Below are 18,712 nucleotides of genomic sequence, written 5' to 3'. Positions count from 1 at the left end.
GTATGTTATGTGTATGCCAGGTTCATGTGACTTTAAACACTAATGTTACAGAAGTACTGAGAAGAATCGATCACATACTGTTGGATATTTGAAGTTAATAGTTCTGAAAAACGAATAGCAGAAATCAATAGTGGAAAATTGATATTTATACAGTAATTTGATGTTTGGAGACATTAATGGAGTATTACTGTTTTCTCTTTGTCTGAAAATCTGTGCTGACCAGCTGGCCCCCATCTTTTCACAGATCTTCAACAGATCCCTGGAGTTGTGTGAAGTACCTTCCTGCTTCAAACGCTCCACCATCATCCCCATCCCAAAGAAACCCAAGATAACAGGACTTAACGACTACAGGCCTGTGGCTCTAACATCTGTAGTCATGAAGTCGTTTGAAAAACTGGTTCTGGGTTATCTGAAGGACATCACTGGACCCTTACTGGACCCCCTGCAGTTTGCTTACCGAGCAAACAGGTCCGTGGATGATGCAATCAACATAGGATTGCACTTCATCCTGCAACATCTGGACAAAACAGGGACTTATGTGAGGATCCTGTTTGTGGACTTTAGTTCGGCTTTCAACACCATCATCCCAACAACCCTCCAGACCAAACTGACCCAGCTCTCTGTTCCTAGCTCTATGTGTCGGTGGATCACCAGCTTTCTGACAGACAGGCAACAGTTAGTGAGACTGGGGAAATTCACATCAAACAGCTGCTCCACCAACACTGGCGCCCCTCAGGGATGTGTTCTCTCCCCTCTGCTCTTCTCCCTGTACACCAACGACTGCACCTCTAAAGACCCCTCTGTCAAGCTCCTGAAGTTTGCAGATGACACTACAGTCATCGGCCTCATCCAGGACGGTGATGAGTCTGCTTACAGACAAGAGGTTGAGCAGCTGGCTGTCTGGTGCAGTCTTAACAACCTGGAGCTGAACACGCTCAAAACAGTGGAGATGATCGTGGACTTTAGGAGAAACCCACCTGCACTTTCCCCACTCACCATCATGAACAGCCCTGTGACTGCAGTGGAGTCATTCAGATTCCTGGGAACCACTATCTCTCAGGACCTGAAGTGGGACAATCACATTGACTCCATTGTAAAAAAGGCCCAACAAAGGTTGTATTTCCTTCGCCAGCTGAGGAAGTTTAACTTGCCACAGGAGCTGCTGAAACAGTTCTACTCAGCCGTCATTGAGTCTGTACTGTGTACCTCAATAACTGTCTGGTTTGGCTCAGCAACAAAATCAGACATCAGAAGACTACAGAGAACTGTTCGGACTGCTGAAAGGATTATTGGTGCTCCCCTGCCCACCCTTCAAGAACTGTATACATCCAGAGTGAGGAAAAGGGCTCATAAAATCACTCTGGATCCCTCACATCCAAGTCACCCCATCTTTGAACTTTTGCCATCTGGCCGGCGTCTCAGAGCCGCAAATACCAGAACAGCAAGGCACAAGAACAGTTTCTTCCCCCAGGCAATCTACCTCATGAACAGTTAAATGTTCCCCACTTATGCTTATGCAAACAAAATTGCAACATCCTTATATTTATTTGTTACTCCTCCATCCTAGTACATCCCTGCATCTTTTTCAATCCTATCCCATTATCATTTATAGCACAATTGTTTATACACTTATTTATTTGGCTACATTTTTTTCGTTTTTGTTTTTTTTTTTGTCTGTGTGTTGGTGTCTCTGTGTACTGGAAGCTAATGTCACCAAAACAAATTCCTTGTATGCGCAAACATACTTGGCAATAAAGCTCTTTCTGAATCTGATTCTGATTCTGATAAATGTCATTCAGCTGTCACAACTTAACCCATTGAAACTAACTGGTGTAGTGATATTACTGGTTATGGCTTTATCTGTGGGCAAGACATACCTTCACCGCAAGATCTGCAAACACACAAGATCAGACGGCAAGTATTTCAATAAATGCTTTCTGGGACAAAATTTACATTTTATAAATGTATTTAAATTACTTTTCTAATTACTCAGACTGAAAAGTAACTTTAAGGAATACACCACTGCTAAATGAAAATTTTTGTCATTAATCACTTACCCAAATGTCGTTCCAAACCCATAAAAGCTTTGTTCATCTTCAGAACACAATTTGAGATATTTTAAGCTGTATTAATCATTTCAAAGCTATAAGTACCATATTTCATACTCACTGACATGTACATGCAGCCGACATTACATTAGCAGTCACTAATGCTAATTTTGTCCACTCCTAACAAAAACCAACATTTTGGGTCTTTCGTGCACATTATGCTTTGTCTGTATTACTACACAGTTCATAAACACCATTCTGATATTTCATAAGCTAAATTCTTCGTTATTAGCACATTATAAACAGATACAGACTGTAACATTCATCATGCTGCAGTGTAAACATTCTAAATTGTCTGATTCTGCACTTACAGCAGATGAATTTGTTCTCACTCAAAGTTCTACTCATTTAAATGAGTTAAGCAGGTCAAAGTTGACCTAAAAGTATAAAATGTATAAAAGTATAAAACACCCAACACTGGTGTTTACACTACAATTATATATCTGTATGTAGATAATGCATCTGCAGAAACCACAGGAGCTCAGAGAAAAACCATTTGTTTCCTCATGGTTTATACTGATTTGTTTATTCATGATGTGGCCTTAGACAAAGAATGCACTTAAGCCTTGTCCAAATATCCACACTTGTGGTCTTTGCACTTAACTACTTCTTTGACGTATTTCCTGTATTTGACCCAAGTGTTCAAGTGAGGATGAAGACCACAAGTGTGTGTCTAACTTTTCATTACCTGATGGGACACTAAAATGCAAGTGTTTACCAGAGGTTTCAAGTAACGAAGTACAAATATTTTGTTACCTTAAGTAGAAATTTGGGGTCTCTATACTTTCTGGAGTAATTATTTTTCAGCCGACTCTTACTTCTACTGCTTACATTTTCACACAATTATCTGTACTTTCTACTCCTTACATTTTAAAAATAGCTTCGTTACTGAAAAAAAAAACTACCCAGATAAATCGCGCCGTCCAGATGAGGTGAATTTGATTGTGATTGGATGAGAAGTATAAACATATTCCATTCCGACACCCTATTGGTCTGTACGCGATCCATCGCACCTGCACACATGGCACAAATCACATCACACTTCAGTAAGGACATAGCATGTGTTGGGTTCGTTTATCAAAAAATACATTTCTTAAAAGTTATTATTTCTCAACTTAACTTGTCAGCCAGAACCCCCCATTATGACGGGACATTCAACATAAAACACAATAACACATACATGAAACTTTTGGAAAAATAAAACAAGGAAAAAGAGGATCGCTAAGTTACGCCTCTATCAGCTGACAGGTGCGCCAGAGCACACGTCACGAGAGAGCGCCAGAATTCAAATAAAAATCTTCAGCTTTTCTTTCACTTTTTTTTTTTTTGTGGATCATCTCATTGTGTTTGTGACACTGTACGCTACGAAACCATGCCCTTATTTTTACTACCAAGACGCAGTTTCAGTTATTCCATAACAGACACAAACAATAATGTCCCTGAATAACTGAAACGTAAACAAAGTGAAAAAAACAGTGATCTTTATAATGCTATATAGTTTGTCAAGATTAAATTTGTCCTGTTTCATTTAATCTATTAGTAAACACTGACACGTTCGAGTCAAGGGGTGTTCAGGACGCCCGCTTCAGGGTGCAGACTTTAACTGGTTAAATAGTGCACAATTTGCCCCTTGTGGAGCAGCCTAAGATTTTGTTCTTAATGGCTTTTTTTTTTTTCATACATTACTTTTAATGTAGGATCATATTAATACTTTAAGTAGTTTTGAAACAAGTACTTTTACACTTTTACTTGAGTAAAAAGCTTGAGTTGATACTTTTGACACTATGATGTTTACATAGCTTAATTTTAATTTTAAATACTTTGCTTTTTAAAATCAATTTCTAAATGTCTGTGCAGCAGCCCCTATAATAATTGTGTGAGCTGTCTCTTTACTGTGTGGTTTATATACAGTACATGTTGCTGCTGATTAGGCTGACATTTCTGACACACCCATCAAACGAGAGAAAACCTATCTCAAACCCTGTTGCACACTATTTCCAGGAAACATGTCGTTCAAACCGGAAACTATAGAAAACGTTGTGTACCGGTCTGAGTTTGAACTTCCCCCTGGATTAATGATGCTGAAAATTCAGCGCTGTATCACAGAACATATATATATTTTAAAATAGCCTATGGTCACATAGAAAACCAATGACATTGTTTTCTGTATTTTAATTTTTACAAATAAATACAGACTTGAAGAGCAGAAGAGAATCCAGTTAAAAATCATTCAATATCAGACTGATTTTGAACATCATATAAAAGTTATTAATTCACCACTTGACGCATGCACACAAAGAAACATGTTGTCTACCGTGACTTTTGCTAATAATAAAATAGCTTTGGTACTGGATCGCAACATTATATTACTCAAAAACGATGAGCTGTTTTTAAGTATCTAAAATCACAACTTTTTGTAGAAAGAGAGGCACAGAATCAGGTCATTCACAAATCACCCCTCTCTATCAAAATGGCCATATTTCTAACATAAAAAAACAAACATTTGACTAATATTAAATGAGTTGCAACCAGGGGCGTCTGACTGGGGTAAAACCAGTACTGATTACCAGGGCCCCAAAGGAAGAGAGAGCCCTTGAAAAGTCTGGAATATATTTTATTTTACCTGGATATTTTCATGGACGGGGCCATGGGGGCCCATCAGGACTGCCTATGCATAGGGCCCAAGATCTTGTGCAACGCCCCTGGTTGCAACTACCATAACTTACGTTGCGGTTTCATTTCAACATTAAATTGATGCTTCGCGCTGGAAATTGCAATCTGCTTCTGTGAATGGTAAACCCCGTCTACTTTGATTTGATTGGCCATCTCAGTTAATGTGACATTGACTAGGGCTGGGGCAAGAGAAGGCTGAAAATATAACTTTAAACACTTCATCTGAAGACGACTGATAATCATTCTTTCTTTCTTTCAGGAGTCGGACAACATCAGTGCATTGTGATTTATATTTACAGAAGAGAATCGACTCATACGAGTGCTTCGTTCAGAATATCATGCAGACCCAGAAATCATGTGTAGGAGTTACTGAATTAAATACAATTTTATATCATACAGCCTACTTAATATTATAGGCCTATACTAAATATTACTTTGCATAAGTCTAGGCTGCATATGAAATCTTGACTGTTATTGGGTATTCAATTTCCTTATTGGTTACCTAAAAAGATTTGCATTAGTCTTTCTTCTGTTTCAATTTGATGTCTAATAAAACAAATTTCTTATTGTGCATCCATGTAATGTTAAAGTTTATATTAAACAAATTAGACAGTATTTAGAAAAATAATTTCGTATTTAGAAAAGTAATTAAAACCACGCTGATGGACACAAGTCCTGAATAAAAGCCCCTAATGGTCTTCAGCGAATTATGCTTCATTCACTGCCTTCAGAAAAAGGACTATTGTACTTCATTGTTTTTATACTGTAGTTTCACTTTATATAAAGCAGATGTTTTGTGTAGTTGCAGGGAAATAACAATCATGACACACCATTTGTTTGTGCAGCCCTATAAAGATAATTTAGTGCAGATGTCTTCCACTGTGACCATTATACCTCCTTGCAGCTGCTTGTTGCTGAAACGAAAAACAAAACATCAGATGTCAGTTTCCGCTCTTCTGCAATCAAGGTCGATGCATTGCTCTAAGCTGCCATTTGTACAGTAGGAAATCCCAAAAAAAAGGGCAAAGGCCAGACATTTTCAGGATGTTTACAGGAAGTGACTTGTAGTTAAAAGTGAGCCTGTCACATGTAGTAATGTGACATTATGAAACAGGAATCAAGATTTTTTTTTTTTTTATGGAATTAGTAACATAGTCAAGGCTCACATTAAAAAAAACTCAGGACAAAAATAATGTTAGAATTCTAAGAAGCATTCTGTATGTTTATTTTATGGAAAGAAATAAGTGCTTTATTGTTCCATTAATCAAAAACACAACTGAAGCATCTTTAGCTAGTCTAGGCAGAACATTAGTGAACCACAGAAATACTATTATACTATTACAAAAAAGTATTATGTTAAAAAAGTATATTTCATCACAGATATGTATACATTAAAATAAAGTAAGATGTTCTGATGAACTCTTGCTATTAACTGCCAATAGATACTGTAACAATGACTGGCTTTGGACTTGAAGAGAAACAAACTCTCATGTTGAGGAAGTTGCAAAGGAGTGAGACATGTGATGGCAGAAAAGCTAGAAGAGAGAAAACATGAACTAGTTTCTCAGAGTCAGGGGAAATAAAAGTCTGCACTGAGGATGGTGACCTAGAGCTCGAGTTCCCATGAGTGAGAAAAATGAGTCAACTGAGAAAATATATGAATATATAAAACAGTTGTTCTACAATTACCATGAAGCATCATTCAAGTTCCCTTGTATAAATCATAGAAAATAGAAAATAGTGGTCAATCAAAACCCAAGTGTCAGAACATGTCTAGATAGTGTAAAAGAAAAAAGTGGCTATAAACAAAAAGGCATTAACTATTCATTATATAGCTTTATTTCTATCATGACAATTGTCGGGGGGATTGGCATGGAAATGCACATGATAATGTTAATCTATCTGGTCTTTGAGGAATAGATCTGCTACACTGCTAGTACCGAGACATGCTTCTGCCAATACAGCCACAACATGCTCCTGTGAGCACGTAAGAATATTGCTGCTGCAAATATAACATACAATGAAATACCTTGTAGTGGATTTATACAGGTGGAGCTGGGGAAGGTGGAGGGTTTCTGAAGCAAGCTGCACTGCTACGGCAAGCTCTAGTCATGTATTTGAATGTTTGTTCTCATTGGCTACCCATACAGGAGAGAACCAATCAGCTGTGACATGTGATGATGTCATTACGTCAGACTGAGTTAGACCTATCGGACTGCACCATCAAAAAAAAAAAAAAAATCAGACTGCACCATCAGAGTTTCGTGCCAGAACTCTGTATGTAACCTACTTGAAACATTTCAGATGATGGTGATTGGCTCCTGTGCTTAAGGATGAATCATGATCTGATGTAAACTTTCCTTGTTATTTGATCCCTGTCAACGGACTTTATGATTTATAGACTCACCTCTAAACTGATATTCAGATTAGAGTTAGGAACTTTTTTTTTTTTTTTTTTTTTTTTTTTGCTGAGAGGAGAGGAAAATTACATGAAGGTGTTAAGATAAGAGATGAGCTGCAAACCACAAGTTGAACAAAATAAATACAATCATGCAAGAAAAAAAATCCTGCACTACAACACAGTTCCTGCTCAAAGTCTTCATCCTGTTTGTGTCAGCGAAAGAGCTGAATGTCCCTTGATCTTCTTAAAGCTACTGTAAAGACGTCTCGAGGACTGATCCCCACGCTGTGTTTAGGCTACTGTTCATCTGCGCTTATCTCTGAGGCGATAGGGCTAGGAGGACCCCTAAAGGGCGGAGCGATTTGGTCTGGAAGTATGGAAACTGAAATCAAGAAGTAGGCTAGAGTTTTCAATACCGTTGCCTATTTCTTTTTTCTTAACAGAAAAAAATACCTCGTGCGTTTTTAAAATGGATGGATGTGCTACCACAGTTTTCAGGATATAATATTGCAATCGACGTAGGCCTACAGTCACACGCAAATCTTAAGACAATAGATCTTATTTTTTTATTTTTATTTTTTTAGCCCATCTTAAAAATTTAAAGCGAAATCGATACTAACGTAACTGTTTTAATGTACTGATTGCGCTATAGTTTTTGTTGTAAGCGTAGGCTACTTTTAATAATCTGCTTCGTTTTTGTTTTGAAAAAAGCGGACGAGCAAGCTCGCTCTACTAAATCATGAGGAGATTATTCATTGGATATGTCGGGATATGTGAATATGGTTTATAAATCTTTTTTCCTCTGTCTATGGATTTGGTTCTCATATGGTAAGTGGTTCGAATTTTATTAAATAGCGTTTCAGGCGCAAAAGTGGATTTTTTTTATGTTTTCACACAATAAATCTATTTTACATTTAGGTGAATATGTTCAACCTTGGAGCACAACATGTGGAAAACGCCCCGTCTAAAAGAATAAACAACTGACTTTTTTTGTGTGTACTTATTGGTTTCTGTCATGTAGTTTACTCTAAAATGTGAAAAATATTTCTGTTTCAGGTGTGTTTGGTGATACAGATGTAATGCAGGCATTATCAGTGATGGAGGGCGATTCTGTCACTCTAAACACTGACGTTAATTTACAGAAAGATGATCAGATACTGTGGATGTTTAAAGTTAACAACTCATTCACCCGTATTGCTGATAGACAGAAGATCTATATAGGTAACAGAACGGTGACGTTCAGAAACAGACTGCAGATGGACAGCCAGACTGGATCTATGACCATCAGAAACATCAGAACTGAACACTCTGGACTTTATAAACTACAAATCATCCGAGATGACGTTACATCCAAGAGTTTCTCTGTTGATGTCTATGGTGAGCAATTTTACATGCTTAATGATGCTAAGAGATAAAGGTTTTGGAAAATGTTCAGACGATTATGTCGTTTAAGATGAAAACTTTTCCCATTAACATTTATATTTCCATCATTATTTCCAGGTCCTCTTCCCATTCCTATCATCACCAGAGACGCTTCAAACTCTTCATCATCATCATCATCTTCTGAACGCTCATCAGCGTCCAGATGTGCGCTGCTGTGTTCAGCGTTGAATGTGAGTCGTGTGAATCTCTCCTGGTACAAAGGAAACAGTTTATTGTCCAGCATCAGTGTGTCTGATCTCAGCATCAGTCTCTCTCTACCTCTGGAGGTGGAATATCAGGATAAAAACAGCTACAGCTGTGTGCTCAACAATCCCATCAGCAACCAGACTCAACATCTGGACATCACTCAGCTCTGTCCCACATCTACAGGTATGTCAGTGGTGATATTAGTGATTAAAGAGTATGTTTAAAAAGTTATATTCTAACCTTGTCCGTTCAAAGCCATGTTATGAGATGAGAACAATTTCTTGATTGAAATAAGGACCAATGAATTAATATTATTCTTTTGTTGGTAATTATAGGACCCTTTCAGCAGTCACAGACAATGGTATTGTTAATTAGTTTTGCGGTGGTGCTGGTCTTGGCAATTGTGGGGGCGATATACTTCAACTGCAGGAGACGCAAACCAGCAGGATCAGAAGGCAAGTATTACCCTTTCCATCGAATAAAATGAGCATTCTGGGACAAAATCGAGATCTCAAAATATGTTTTTGAACACCATTGCAGACTTATTTGAACAATGTGATATTATCATTAAAACAGTCCAGACTTGTGAGGAAGAGGTGCTTTATGCCGAAACAACATTTTGTGCACGCGGTGTTCACAGTACGGTAAGACACTGTACTGCAGTGTACAGTGAATCTGCATAAACTACAGATGTGGAGAGAAACACATGCGCTTGAACACGTGACAAAGCAGTGACTGTGCCATCCTGTGCTGCTGTCAGTGTTTCTTCTTATTTGTCTGCGCATGATGTGGCCTTTGAAGCTATTTATACCACTCTTTTTAGCTTAATGTCTGTTTATGCTTGTTCTTTTTTCTGCTAGGCTTCAATTGCACATGGTACTGTCCCTAAGGCACAGTGCAATATCAGATAACTTGAGAAACACGTTATACCAAAAACACCTTCTCATTTCTCAGAGCTAGTATAGGGTTTAGGAAGGGTGTAGTTTTTCGGCAAAGTTTTGTAGTTATCGGCAAAGGATCTTGAGACGGGTATCAAACTCGGGTCGCGTGAGAGCGGTTGTGCTCTATGTCTGTGTACTATCGTCGCCGACGTAGGTTGTAAATTTAATGAATACCATTATGCTTCTGAAAAGCCACCGGCATCTGTGACAGACACACAGTCAGTGATCAAATCACAAAAGCATTCGTTATAAAGCCTGCCGATTCAAAAGCATCTGAATGAAATGCAGGAAAGCAGTGCTGGAACCTCCAGTTGACTTTTTGCAGCTTTGCCAGTGATTAACACCGAACAGACGAAAATGAAAGTGTTTTCAAAATGCCCAAAAAGCCCCCAAATACCTTTCAAAAGCCAAAAGAATTGCTCTGTTTGAAGTCTTCACTTTTTGTGGTGAAATTGTGCATGTACATCTTGCCAGTATTTAAGAAAGTTATTTAAAAAGATTGAATAAAACATCATGCTTTTGCTATCATGCCCCGTGCTTGTAATTGTCTTTTTATTCAACTGCTGACCAGTTTATAGTTAAGTATTACAAGCACATTACCAGACTGTTGGTATATACAGTACAGACCAAAAGTTTGGAAACATTACTATTTTTAATGTTTTTGAAATAAGTTTCTTCTGCTCATCAAGCCTGCATTTATTTGATCAAAAATACAGAAAATAAATGTAATATTGTGATATATTATTACAATCTAAAATAATTGTTTTTACATTTATTATACTTTAAATTATCATTTATTTCTGTCATGCAAAGCTGAATTGTTAGGATCATTATCACATGATCCTGTAGAAATCATTTTAAATGGTGATTCATTATCAAAGCTGGAAACAGTTCTTCTGCTTAATATTTTTTCAGAGCGTGTGATACTTTTTTAGGATACTTTGATGAATAAAAAAAAAAAAGAAGCTATGTTTTTAAAATATAAATATTTTGTAATAACAATATACACTACTGGTCAGTAATTTGGGGTCAGTAATAATAAAAAGTGATAGTAAAGAAAATATATTATTAGTATATATATTATTAGAAACATTTTTTTTAATAAATGCAGTTCTTTTTAACCTTTTATTGATCAAATATATTAGACAGCAGAACTGTTTCCAACACTCATAATAAATCAGAATATTAGAATGATTTCTAAATGATCATGTGATCGACTGGATGTTACATGTGACACTGAGTAATGATGCTGAAAATTCAGCTTTGCATCACAGGAATACATTTTTTTAAAAGTATATTCAAATAGAAAACTATTATTTTAAGTTGTAATAATATTTCACAATATTACTATTTTTTTCTGTATTTTTGATCAAATAAATGCAGGCTTGACGAGCAGAAGAAATTTCTTTCAAAAACATTAAAAATAGTAATGTTTCCAAACTTTTGGTCTGTACTGTATGTACACACACAAACATTACTTATATAAGCATACACACACTCTTTTAATTGTTTTACGTTTTAATTCCTGATATACATGTTTTGTTTTCTTTCAGAAACCAGATGAAGAGCACCACGTCATATACTCGAGTGTTAATGTGAAATGACATGATCAGTGGTATAAGCCTTTTTTTTTTTTTTTTTTTTTTTTTTTTTTTGCAACTGATATGAAACCAGCATGTAAAAGTCATTTAAGTATTCACTTCTCTAGCTTCCACAGTCATTTCATCTCATAGAATGCTAACAAACACATGAACATTCTATATTTGTATTAATCATTTTTCCGGAATACTTGACTTTGATTGGCCAGCAGCTATGGAGCAGTCAAATATTTCTGAGTAATCTCCACTCATGTGGGTAACTCAGTATAACGGACCATTTCTCCGGAAAATGCAATAGACATGTTTTAATGGATTATTCCTAGTGTTTACATTAGACCTTCAGTGTTTGGTGTCAGTTTAATCTAACATGCTGTATCTTGTTCTGTGGGTAGATGTTTACCTGTTAGGCAAGGCATGTTCATGCAAGCTCAGCTCTGTTACTGGAATCTTTATTTTAAATCCTTCATAAACACTTAAGTTTACATAAAAGCCTTCAATCTTTTTTTCTGCTATCTGCTCTTTTAAAAATGTACTTATTCTGCTATTAATTGTGTACAAAATCTATATTTATGTACATCATTTTCTATAATTTTTGGATCAGAAAATGTATTATGCATTTATACTTTTGTATTGAAATGCCTATTTTGTATTATTGTAAATGAAAGTCAGTGTACGATTCATATGAACAGTTTGAATTTGTCTACACATTTTGATCAAATGTTTTGTGTTCTCTTGGTTCTTTCCTGCAGCTCCGGAATGATTAGTTGGGTAACATTTAAATCATTTTGATTTGCTCACAGGGGGTTCACTGGAGTCACTGGATCTAGTCTGACTGCTTCTGCCTTTTAGATGAATGGGAATTTTAATGGTTTACTCTCTTCAGTTATTATATATATACTTCCTTTTTTTCAAACAGATTAGATCCTGAATGTTTGACACCCTTTTTAATCAAACCCTAACCGACAACTGTTAGTTGTCAGCTGTTAGTTGTTCAGCTTGTCTGACTGGACATGTTTGTGTTACTAATACTGGGACATTTCCACTGTATTTTAAAATTTGCTCTATGAGCTCATCAGAAAAGTGAAGTAATAGTCAGGGTTTTCTGTAATGTGTCCCCGACTGATTTTGACATACTGTACTCTCACAGCTAAATCATAATCACAATGTATTTTTTTCTAAGTTTCTAGCAATGACCATGTGTTTGTTGTTAAACCAGTGTTGCACCACTACAAATAATTTTGCCAATTACTGACATGTTCAGTCCAACTAAAAACAGATCAAGTTTGTCATGTTTTAAAGATGTCATTGTGGACTTACACAGTAATCATTTGACTAGAAGAATCTTGCCTCTGTGCTAGAGTGGTAAAACGTGGTGAATTCATGCAAGTGACACTAGAGGGAGCCAGAGCTTTAAGCAATAAGCTGCATACTGAAAGCCATTTGGTTCAGAACAACAGCCACGAACAGAAAGAACTACAAACATGGTGGATGTGAGTGAGACGCTCTGAAACGGATTGCATATGGATTCGTCTTCTCTCTATAGCTCTCGCGATACTTTGATGTCATACACTTATGGTTTCAAAACATTATAATATTTACTACAGAAATTTTACTACATTTTACATGGTAAGACAAAATACATTTCTCGAAATTTTTAACACTCCAGTAAAGGATACTACAACATGGTCAGGGCAAAACATATACTATTAAAACATGCAAATTCCTTAAAACGAATAAAAAACATCTTAAGAAGTATTTTTTTGTTTGTTTATTTGTTCTTGGTTGCATTGTTAACTCTTGCCTGTGATTGCTGTCAAGCAGAAATGCACATGCTATTTGATACTATTATTAGACCTGTCGTATTTTGACTACTATTATACTTTGTCCCTGTTCTATCATTCATGCATACTAATTCATAATCCTCTAATACTGTATTTGCATCTATTTTCCTACTACCCATTATTACATTACATGCATTAAAGTCTCCACTCATAACATTTTACCTAACGTGCTAAAATGAATTATTTACATGGATTATAATAATTTATTAACATTATCTCATCCTTTACAGATTTTAATCACTATTACTTACTTTTCTTTATCTGTACTTATCAAATTATATCTCACTCCACATTGCACAAAAAAATGACACTCCACCCCATTTCCATTTTCCTTATCTTTTCTAATTGTTGTATACCCTTGAATTATACAATTTCACCTTGGTCTGAGCCATGTTTTTTTAATACAAATGATATTGTGCTTTTGCTGTATATTTAAAATCAATTGTTTAAACTCTAGACCATTGTCAACAAGATTTTGTTGCATTTAATTGCTAAATATTTACAACCATCTGGATACATCACCCCCTGAGAGATATTCTTTATAAAAGTTAAGAGTCAATGAAAATCAATACTGATTTTTTGATTTTTTTTAAGCTCTTGTTTAACATAAATCTATCCTTCACGTTTATACTCTGAACAAAATGATAAATGCAACCATTTTTTTTGCCCCCGTTTTTTATGAGCTGAACTCGAAGATCTCATACTTTTTCTATGTACACAAAAGGCCTATATCTCTCAAATATTGTTCACAAATCTGTCTAAATCTATGTTAGTGAGCACTTCTCCTTTGCCCAGATAATCCATCCACCTCACAGGTGTGTATCAAGATGCTGATTATACAGCATGATTATTGCACAGGTGTGCCTAAGGCTGGCCACAATAAAAGGCCACTCTAAAACTTGTTGTTTGTAATAATCTTAGGTTAGGTGTCATTTCTTGTGCATGTGTTTACACGCGAGCATACACTTGCACACACACAAACATACTCTGCATTCCATTTGGAAGGGCTCATCCCTAACCCCTTCAAACGGAAAGGAAAGCCCTTTGAAGTGGCCTGTTTTAAGCACTTCGGTTGGTATGGTATGAAAATGCTAATATTTTTGTGTAAACAGAATTGGAACAAAAACTGTAACTAGAATACATCACTTTTTCCACTTCCAAAAATATCACTGTTCAGTTAAACCACAAAGGCACTTTCAATTAATGTATTCCCTCTGTATCTGTATCCTTTTTTTCCAGTTTCATTTCTGCCTGATGTTACTTGTGAAACGTGCCATGAAAGTACTGTGGGATTTGTTGTTCTTGTCTGATAAAATGTTTGTCGTGTTTGTCATTTGTTAGGAACTTTGTAAAAAGCCTGAAGATCAATGCAGTAACTATATTTAGCACTGACAAGATCTATAACAATGATGAAAGCACACAATGTAAACAATGTGACTTTAAATGCCATTCAAACAAAATAACTCTTTGTGATTGCAATGTATAGCGTTGGTGCCTTCTCATTTCAATGTAGCCTTTCAGAAAATTGCCTAAGAAACTTTAAAGAATGTGCCATGAGAAAGATACTTTTTGTAATTCTAGAAGGTGTGAGCTCCATTAGTTTGTGAGATTCACAAAAGTCAATACTAACATATTACGTTTCAATAATAATACATAATTTTTGTCACTGTGTGCACAGCTCTTTTCTTCCATAGATATTTATAACTCAGTATTACTGTCCTGCAAAGTTCAGAAAGTTTCTAGTAAATCATACCTTTATTAGATGCTTCAGTTGTGTTTAATTAGGGTAGCAGGACAGTGGCCCTCCAAGAACAGGTTCGGACAGCCCTGAACTAATGTAAAGGATGTTAAATGCCGCCCCCTACAGTACACAGCAGTATGTGCTGTTATATGAATATTAATGTTAGATCATCAGCTTTCTCAAAAAAAACATATATGTATATATATATATATATATATATATATATATATATATATATATATATATATATATATATATATATATATATCAAAAAGCATATCAAAATCACAGAAAATGTTAATCTGAGAGCATCGATATTTATTAGGTATTACTTTTTAAGAAGATTAAGAATTATTATTGTTTTTTTTAATACTGTAGGTTTACTGGGAATGTGTTTTATAAAGTCTGTATATCCTAATAATAATGTAGTGCATTTAAAAAGTACATTAAGTGCAATTGTATAAATTCTCAGAATCAACATTCTTGCAATGCTATTTAGAGGTTATTCATGAAAGCAACAGGATTTTTCATCTAAAAGAGCAAGTGTAAGCAGTAGGATGTCCATCTAGGATTGTTTCTAGGTGCTTTTTGAAGAGAAAAGTTTGCTAGGGTAGTCTGAAAAGCTGCTATATCTAGGGCTCTTTGATTCCAAATTATTTGGAATCAAGTCCAATTCCGATTCCTGGTTCCGGAATAAACGGGAATCAATTCCAACAATCTATTCCTCACTGTTGTTTTCTATTCTTTTTCTTTTCTATTCTTTTTTTTTTTTTTTTTTTAGATTGAAGGAACCTAATCTCATCATGATGACAAGGACTAAAATCTAGATGTCAACACGGCTCGCTTCAAGCAGCTTCAAAGTTCTCTCCTCTCCGCTTTGACAGTAAGATTTCTGTCATGATCACCAATACTATGGAATGTTTTGTGTGTCTTCATTATTCAATCAAACATTCTGTGTTCGAAAGTAAAGCTAATTTTGTGACAAGCAAGAGGTCGTGTAAGCCTACCGGGTAAGATAACTAACTTAACATCTTAAACTCAGTTACCACGACTTAGGTGCCCTTGAGCAAGGCACTGAACCCCCAACTGCTCCCCGGGCGCCGCAGCATAAATGGCTGCCCACTGCTCCGGGTGTGTGTTCACTGTGTGTGTGTGTGTGTGTGCACTTAGGATGGGTTAAATGCAGAGCACGAATTCTGAGTATGGGTCACCATACTTGGCTGAATGTCACGTCACTTTCAGTGACAAGTGAACTTAATTATTATCTCCTCTCATCCTGACGCTTTACTATTTGGGGCTCTGGCTGCCAGTTATAATGTTGGCTAATCAAATCTACAACTGGCTTAGCTAACCTTACGTATTTAGATGGGAGAGTATAAGACGAGATATTAATTAAATTCACTTGTAACTGAGTTTAATATGTTAAGTTAAAAAGAATAATAAAGACACAAAAATCATTCCATAAAATACACACACAAAAAACGAATGAATGACCACAAGGTGGCAGAATCAGTTTTAAATATTTAACCGATCAGGAAGCCTTCAGCGGAAACACTCTTGAGGTGAGTCACCATGCACATTGCCAAAATGGCAACCAAAAATCAACCAAAAATACATATCTTCATTTCAAAAGATAAAACTGCATTCCCTTTCGAAGACGTACAGCACAAATTTTTGATCCCAATTCTTATGACAAACAGGCTATTGTGATACAATATTCAATATTAATATTCCATTAATATGATGAGGTGCATATCAAAATAGAGAGGTTTTAGCAACATTGTGTTGTGACCGTGCTAATGAGCTAAAACGGTCATGCACAACTACTGGTAATGTTATTTATTAAGTTTCTCTATAATCAGGCTTTTTTTTACATGGAAGAGAAATAACAAGCTGACTTTAAAAGTGGAAGTAGGCCTAGACAAATAAGTTCGATTGTATCCAGTACAAATACATTTTTCATAATGTGATATGCAGTGGTAATTTATCAGTCTTAAGTTGGATGAAAACTATGTACACTCTCAGAAAAAAAGGTACAAATGTTGTCACCGGGACAGTCCCTTTGTACCTTCAGAGTCCATATTGGCACCTAAAAAGTACAAAAGTGTCTCTTTAAAAAAGGTACCACCCCAGTGAAAGAATTTGTACCTTTTTTTCTGAGTGTAGGCCTACCCACTTCTTTCAGTTTTTTTTTTTCTTCTTTTTTAACAAACATGAAATGGCTAAAACTGAAGAGGTTGCATTAATTGTAAGTAATGTTCAATTTACTCTTAATTACATACTCCATATTGATAAAACCGTTTATGATAATACTGTTTGATGAAAATATCATAGTTGGTTAGATTAAGATCACCTACAGACCTTTTATGTGAAGTGAAAGCAGTTAGTTCAACAACACGCAAAATGGTGTTGACAAGAAAGGACTTTATTACACTGCCACTTTTGATAATTATGCAGAAATAGTGTTTTTTTTGAGACTCTGCCCTTGACAGTGATCTCCAACCACATTACTGGTGCATGTTTCTTTGTCTGACACATTCACTTTAGCTTTTGTAATCACTTGCACACACTTGAGTTCAAGTGTGTTTGATTAAGAAAACGGTTACTTTAGCCGTTTACATGTGTACCAGATGGCAGTGGGATGCACAAAGGCATTTCTTGGTAGTTTTAAAAGGTAGGCTAATATATGCAAATTGGTATGCAGTTTGATGTTGAGCTGCTTTTAAAAATCCACATGCATTTGTGCAGTTTGCTGTTGTGTGAGAGCAACAGAGCAGTCAAAAATAAATTTGTATGAAAACCCCAAGTACCCTCAGTTTTTTTTCTTATTGACTGTTTACTTACTACTGCTTTTTAAAAAAACAATGTGTACCTTTTTTAACATTAACAACACTTTAAGGCTACGTTTTTTTAAAAGATTTTTTAAAAATATAATTTAAAATTAAACCGCACTGCCAGCACAGAAAGTTTGTTATTGTGTTCAGTCTCTCACTGCACTATTGAGCAGTGATTCGCAACTGCTGCATGTCCAAAACATGGGTAACAGGTCTGTATGAGGAGATTGGGCTCCTACAGGCAGCTAATACATGCCATTTGGTTTCTTTTATACTATGATGAGAGAGCTGTGTTAAGTTAATTACCTTCTAATAGGGCATTTCAGAACATAAGGAAGTACTTCTTTTCTTTTTTATCAAGCTTTTGACTGGAGTGCAGTCAAATAAGTACTTTTATATATTTTTCAAACATTTTCCAAATTACAACTGAACAACATCCATTAATGGAAAATTTCATTGAATAATTATGACAGATTATTTTCGTTTTTTGAGTGAACATTTCCTTTAAGGAATAAAAACAGGAGGCTTAAAAGAGGGGCAAGGAGAGAGAGAGAATTGCCGCACTAAAAGCTTTTCTCATCTTGCTAAAGGCTAATGTTATTGCCATGGTGAAGAAATCCCCGGAGCTGATGAAAAAATCGCTGAGGTGAATGTGATGATGATCCTCTGGGACAATAGGACAAGTCTCAGTCTCTCCATCTCACTCCATCCCGCTTTTTTTCTCTCTCGGATGATGGATTGACAGCCTTGGCGTGGTCTGAGCACTAATTCATCAGTTTTTAGTGAGAGTTTTAGCCGTTAATTGGACTGTTTCTTACCTCATCTCGGAAGCGCGAAACTCTAGTAGTCCTACGCCAACGGTTCAGCTCTTGAATATTAAGTAGATCGCAATGACGTCGCCGATATCCTTCCAATGGCAAACGAGTCTTTTGTAAACTTTAGTTAA

At 35.9% G+C, this 18,712-nt stretch overlaps 1 protein-coding gene and 1 long non-coding RNA gene across 4 annotated transcripts; one reads left to right on the top strand and one right to left on the bottom strand.

The window, feature by feature from the left end:
* Nucleotides 1-1,695: 1,695 nt before the first annotated feature.
* Nucleotides 1,696-18,620, bottom strand: LOC113077526 (uncharacterized). Its single transcript, XR_003281368.1, has 3 exons — nt 18,585-18,620; nt 5,612-5,695; nt 1,696-3,121 (listed from the first exon to the last, which is right to left on the bottom strand). It is a non-coding gene; the product is annotated as an uncharacterized LOC113077526 (long non-coding RNA).
* On the top strand, nt 7,263-13,105 carry LOC113077525 (natural killer cell receptor 2B4-like). 3 transcript variants are annotated; one of them, XR_003281367.1, is made up of 5 exons: nt 7,263-8,010; nt 8,239-8,559; nt 8,683-8,994; nt 9,147-9,455; nt 11,306-13,105. XR_003281367.1 is itself a non-coding variant. In XM_026249892.1 (5 exons), the coding sequence occupies exons 1-5, from the start codon at nt 7,944-7,946 to the stop codon at nt 11,314-11,316; spliced, it is 831 nt and encodes a 276-aa protein (XP_026105677.1). In that variant the 5' UTR covers nt 7,263-7,943; the 3' UTR covers nt 11,317-13,105. The 3 variants fall into 3 exon arrangements, 2 of the variants coding, with proteins under 2 accessions (XP_026105677.1, XP_026105676.1); XM_026249892.1 differs by having other exon boundaries at nt 9,147-9,266; XM_026249891.1 differs by lacking the exon at nt 11,306-13,105 and having other exon boundaries at nt 9,147-10,400.
* Nucleotides 18,621-18,712: the final 92 nt, after the last annotated feature.

Source organism: Carassius auratus, unplaced genomic scaffold (genome assembly GCF_003368295.1).
Source record: "Carassius auratus strain Wakin unplaced genomic scaffold, ASM336829v1 scaf_tig00022813, whole genome shotgun sequence".
NCBI classification, from domain to species: Eukaryota; Metazoa; Chordata; class Actinopteri; order Cypriniformes; family Cyprinidae; genus Carassius; species Carassius auratus.
This window is presented reverse-complemented; position numbering and strand designations above follow the sequence as displayed.

What these genes read in the sequence shown, in the direction of transcription:
- LOC113077525 (XM_026249891.1), top strand. Translation starts at nt 7,944, where the DNA reads ATGTCGGGATATGTGAATATGGTTTATAAATCTTTTTTCCTCTGTCTA. An exon ending in TTTCTCTGTTGATGTCTATG is followed by an intron (nt 8,560 to 8,682) that starts GTGAGCAATTTT and finishes CATTATTTCCAG; the next exon opens with GTCCTCTTCCCATTCCTATC. An exon ending in GCTCTGTCCCACATCTACAG is followed by an intron (nt 8,995 to 9,146) that starts GTATGTCAGTGG and finishes TGGTAATTATAG; the next exon opens with GACCCTTTCAGCAGTCACAG.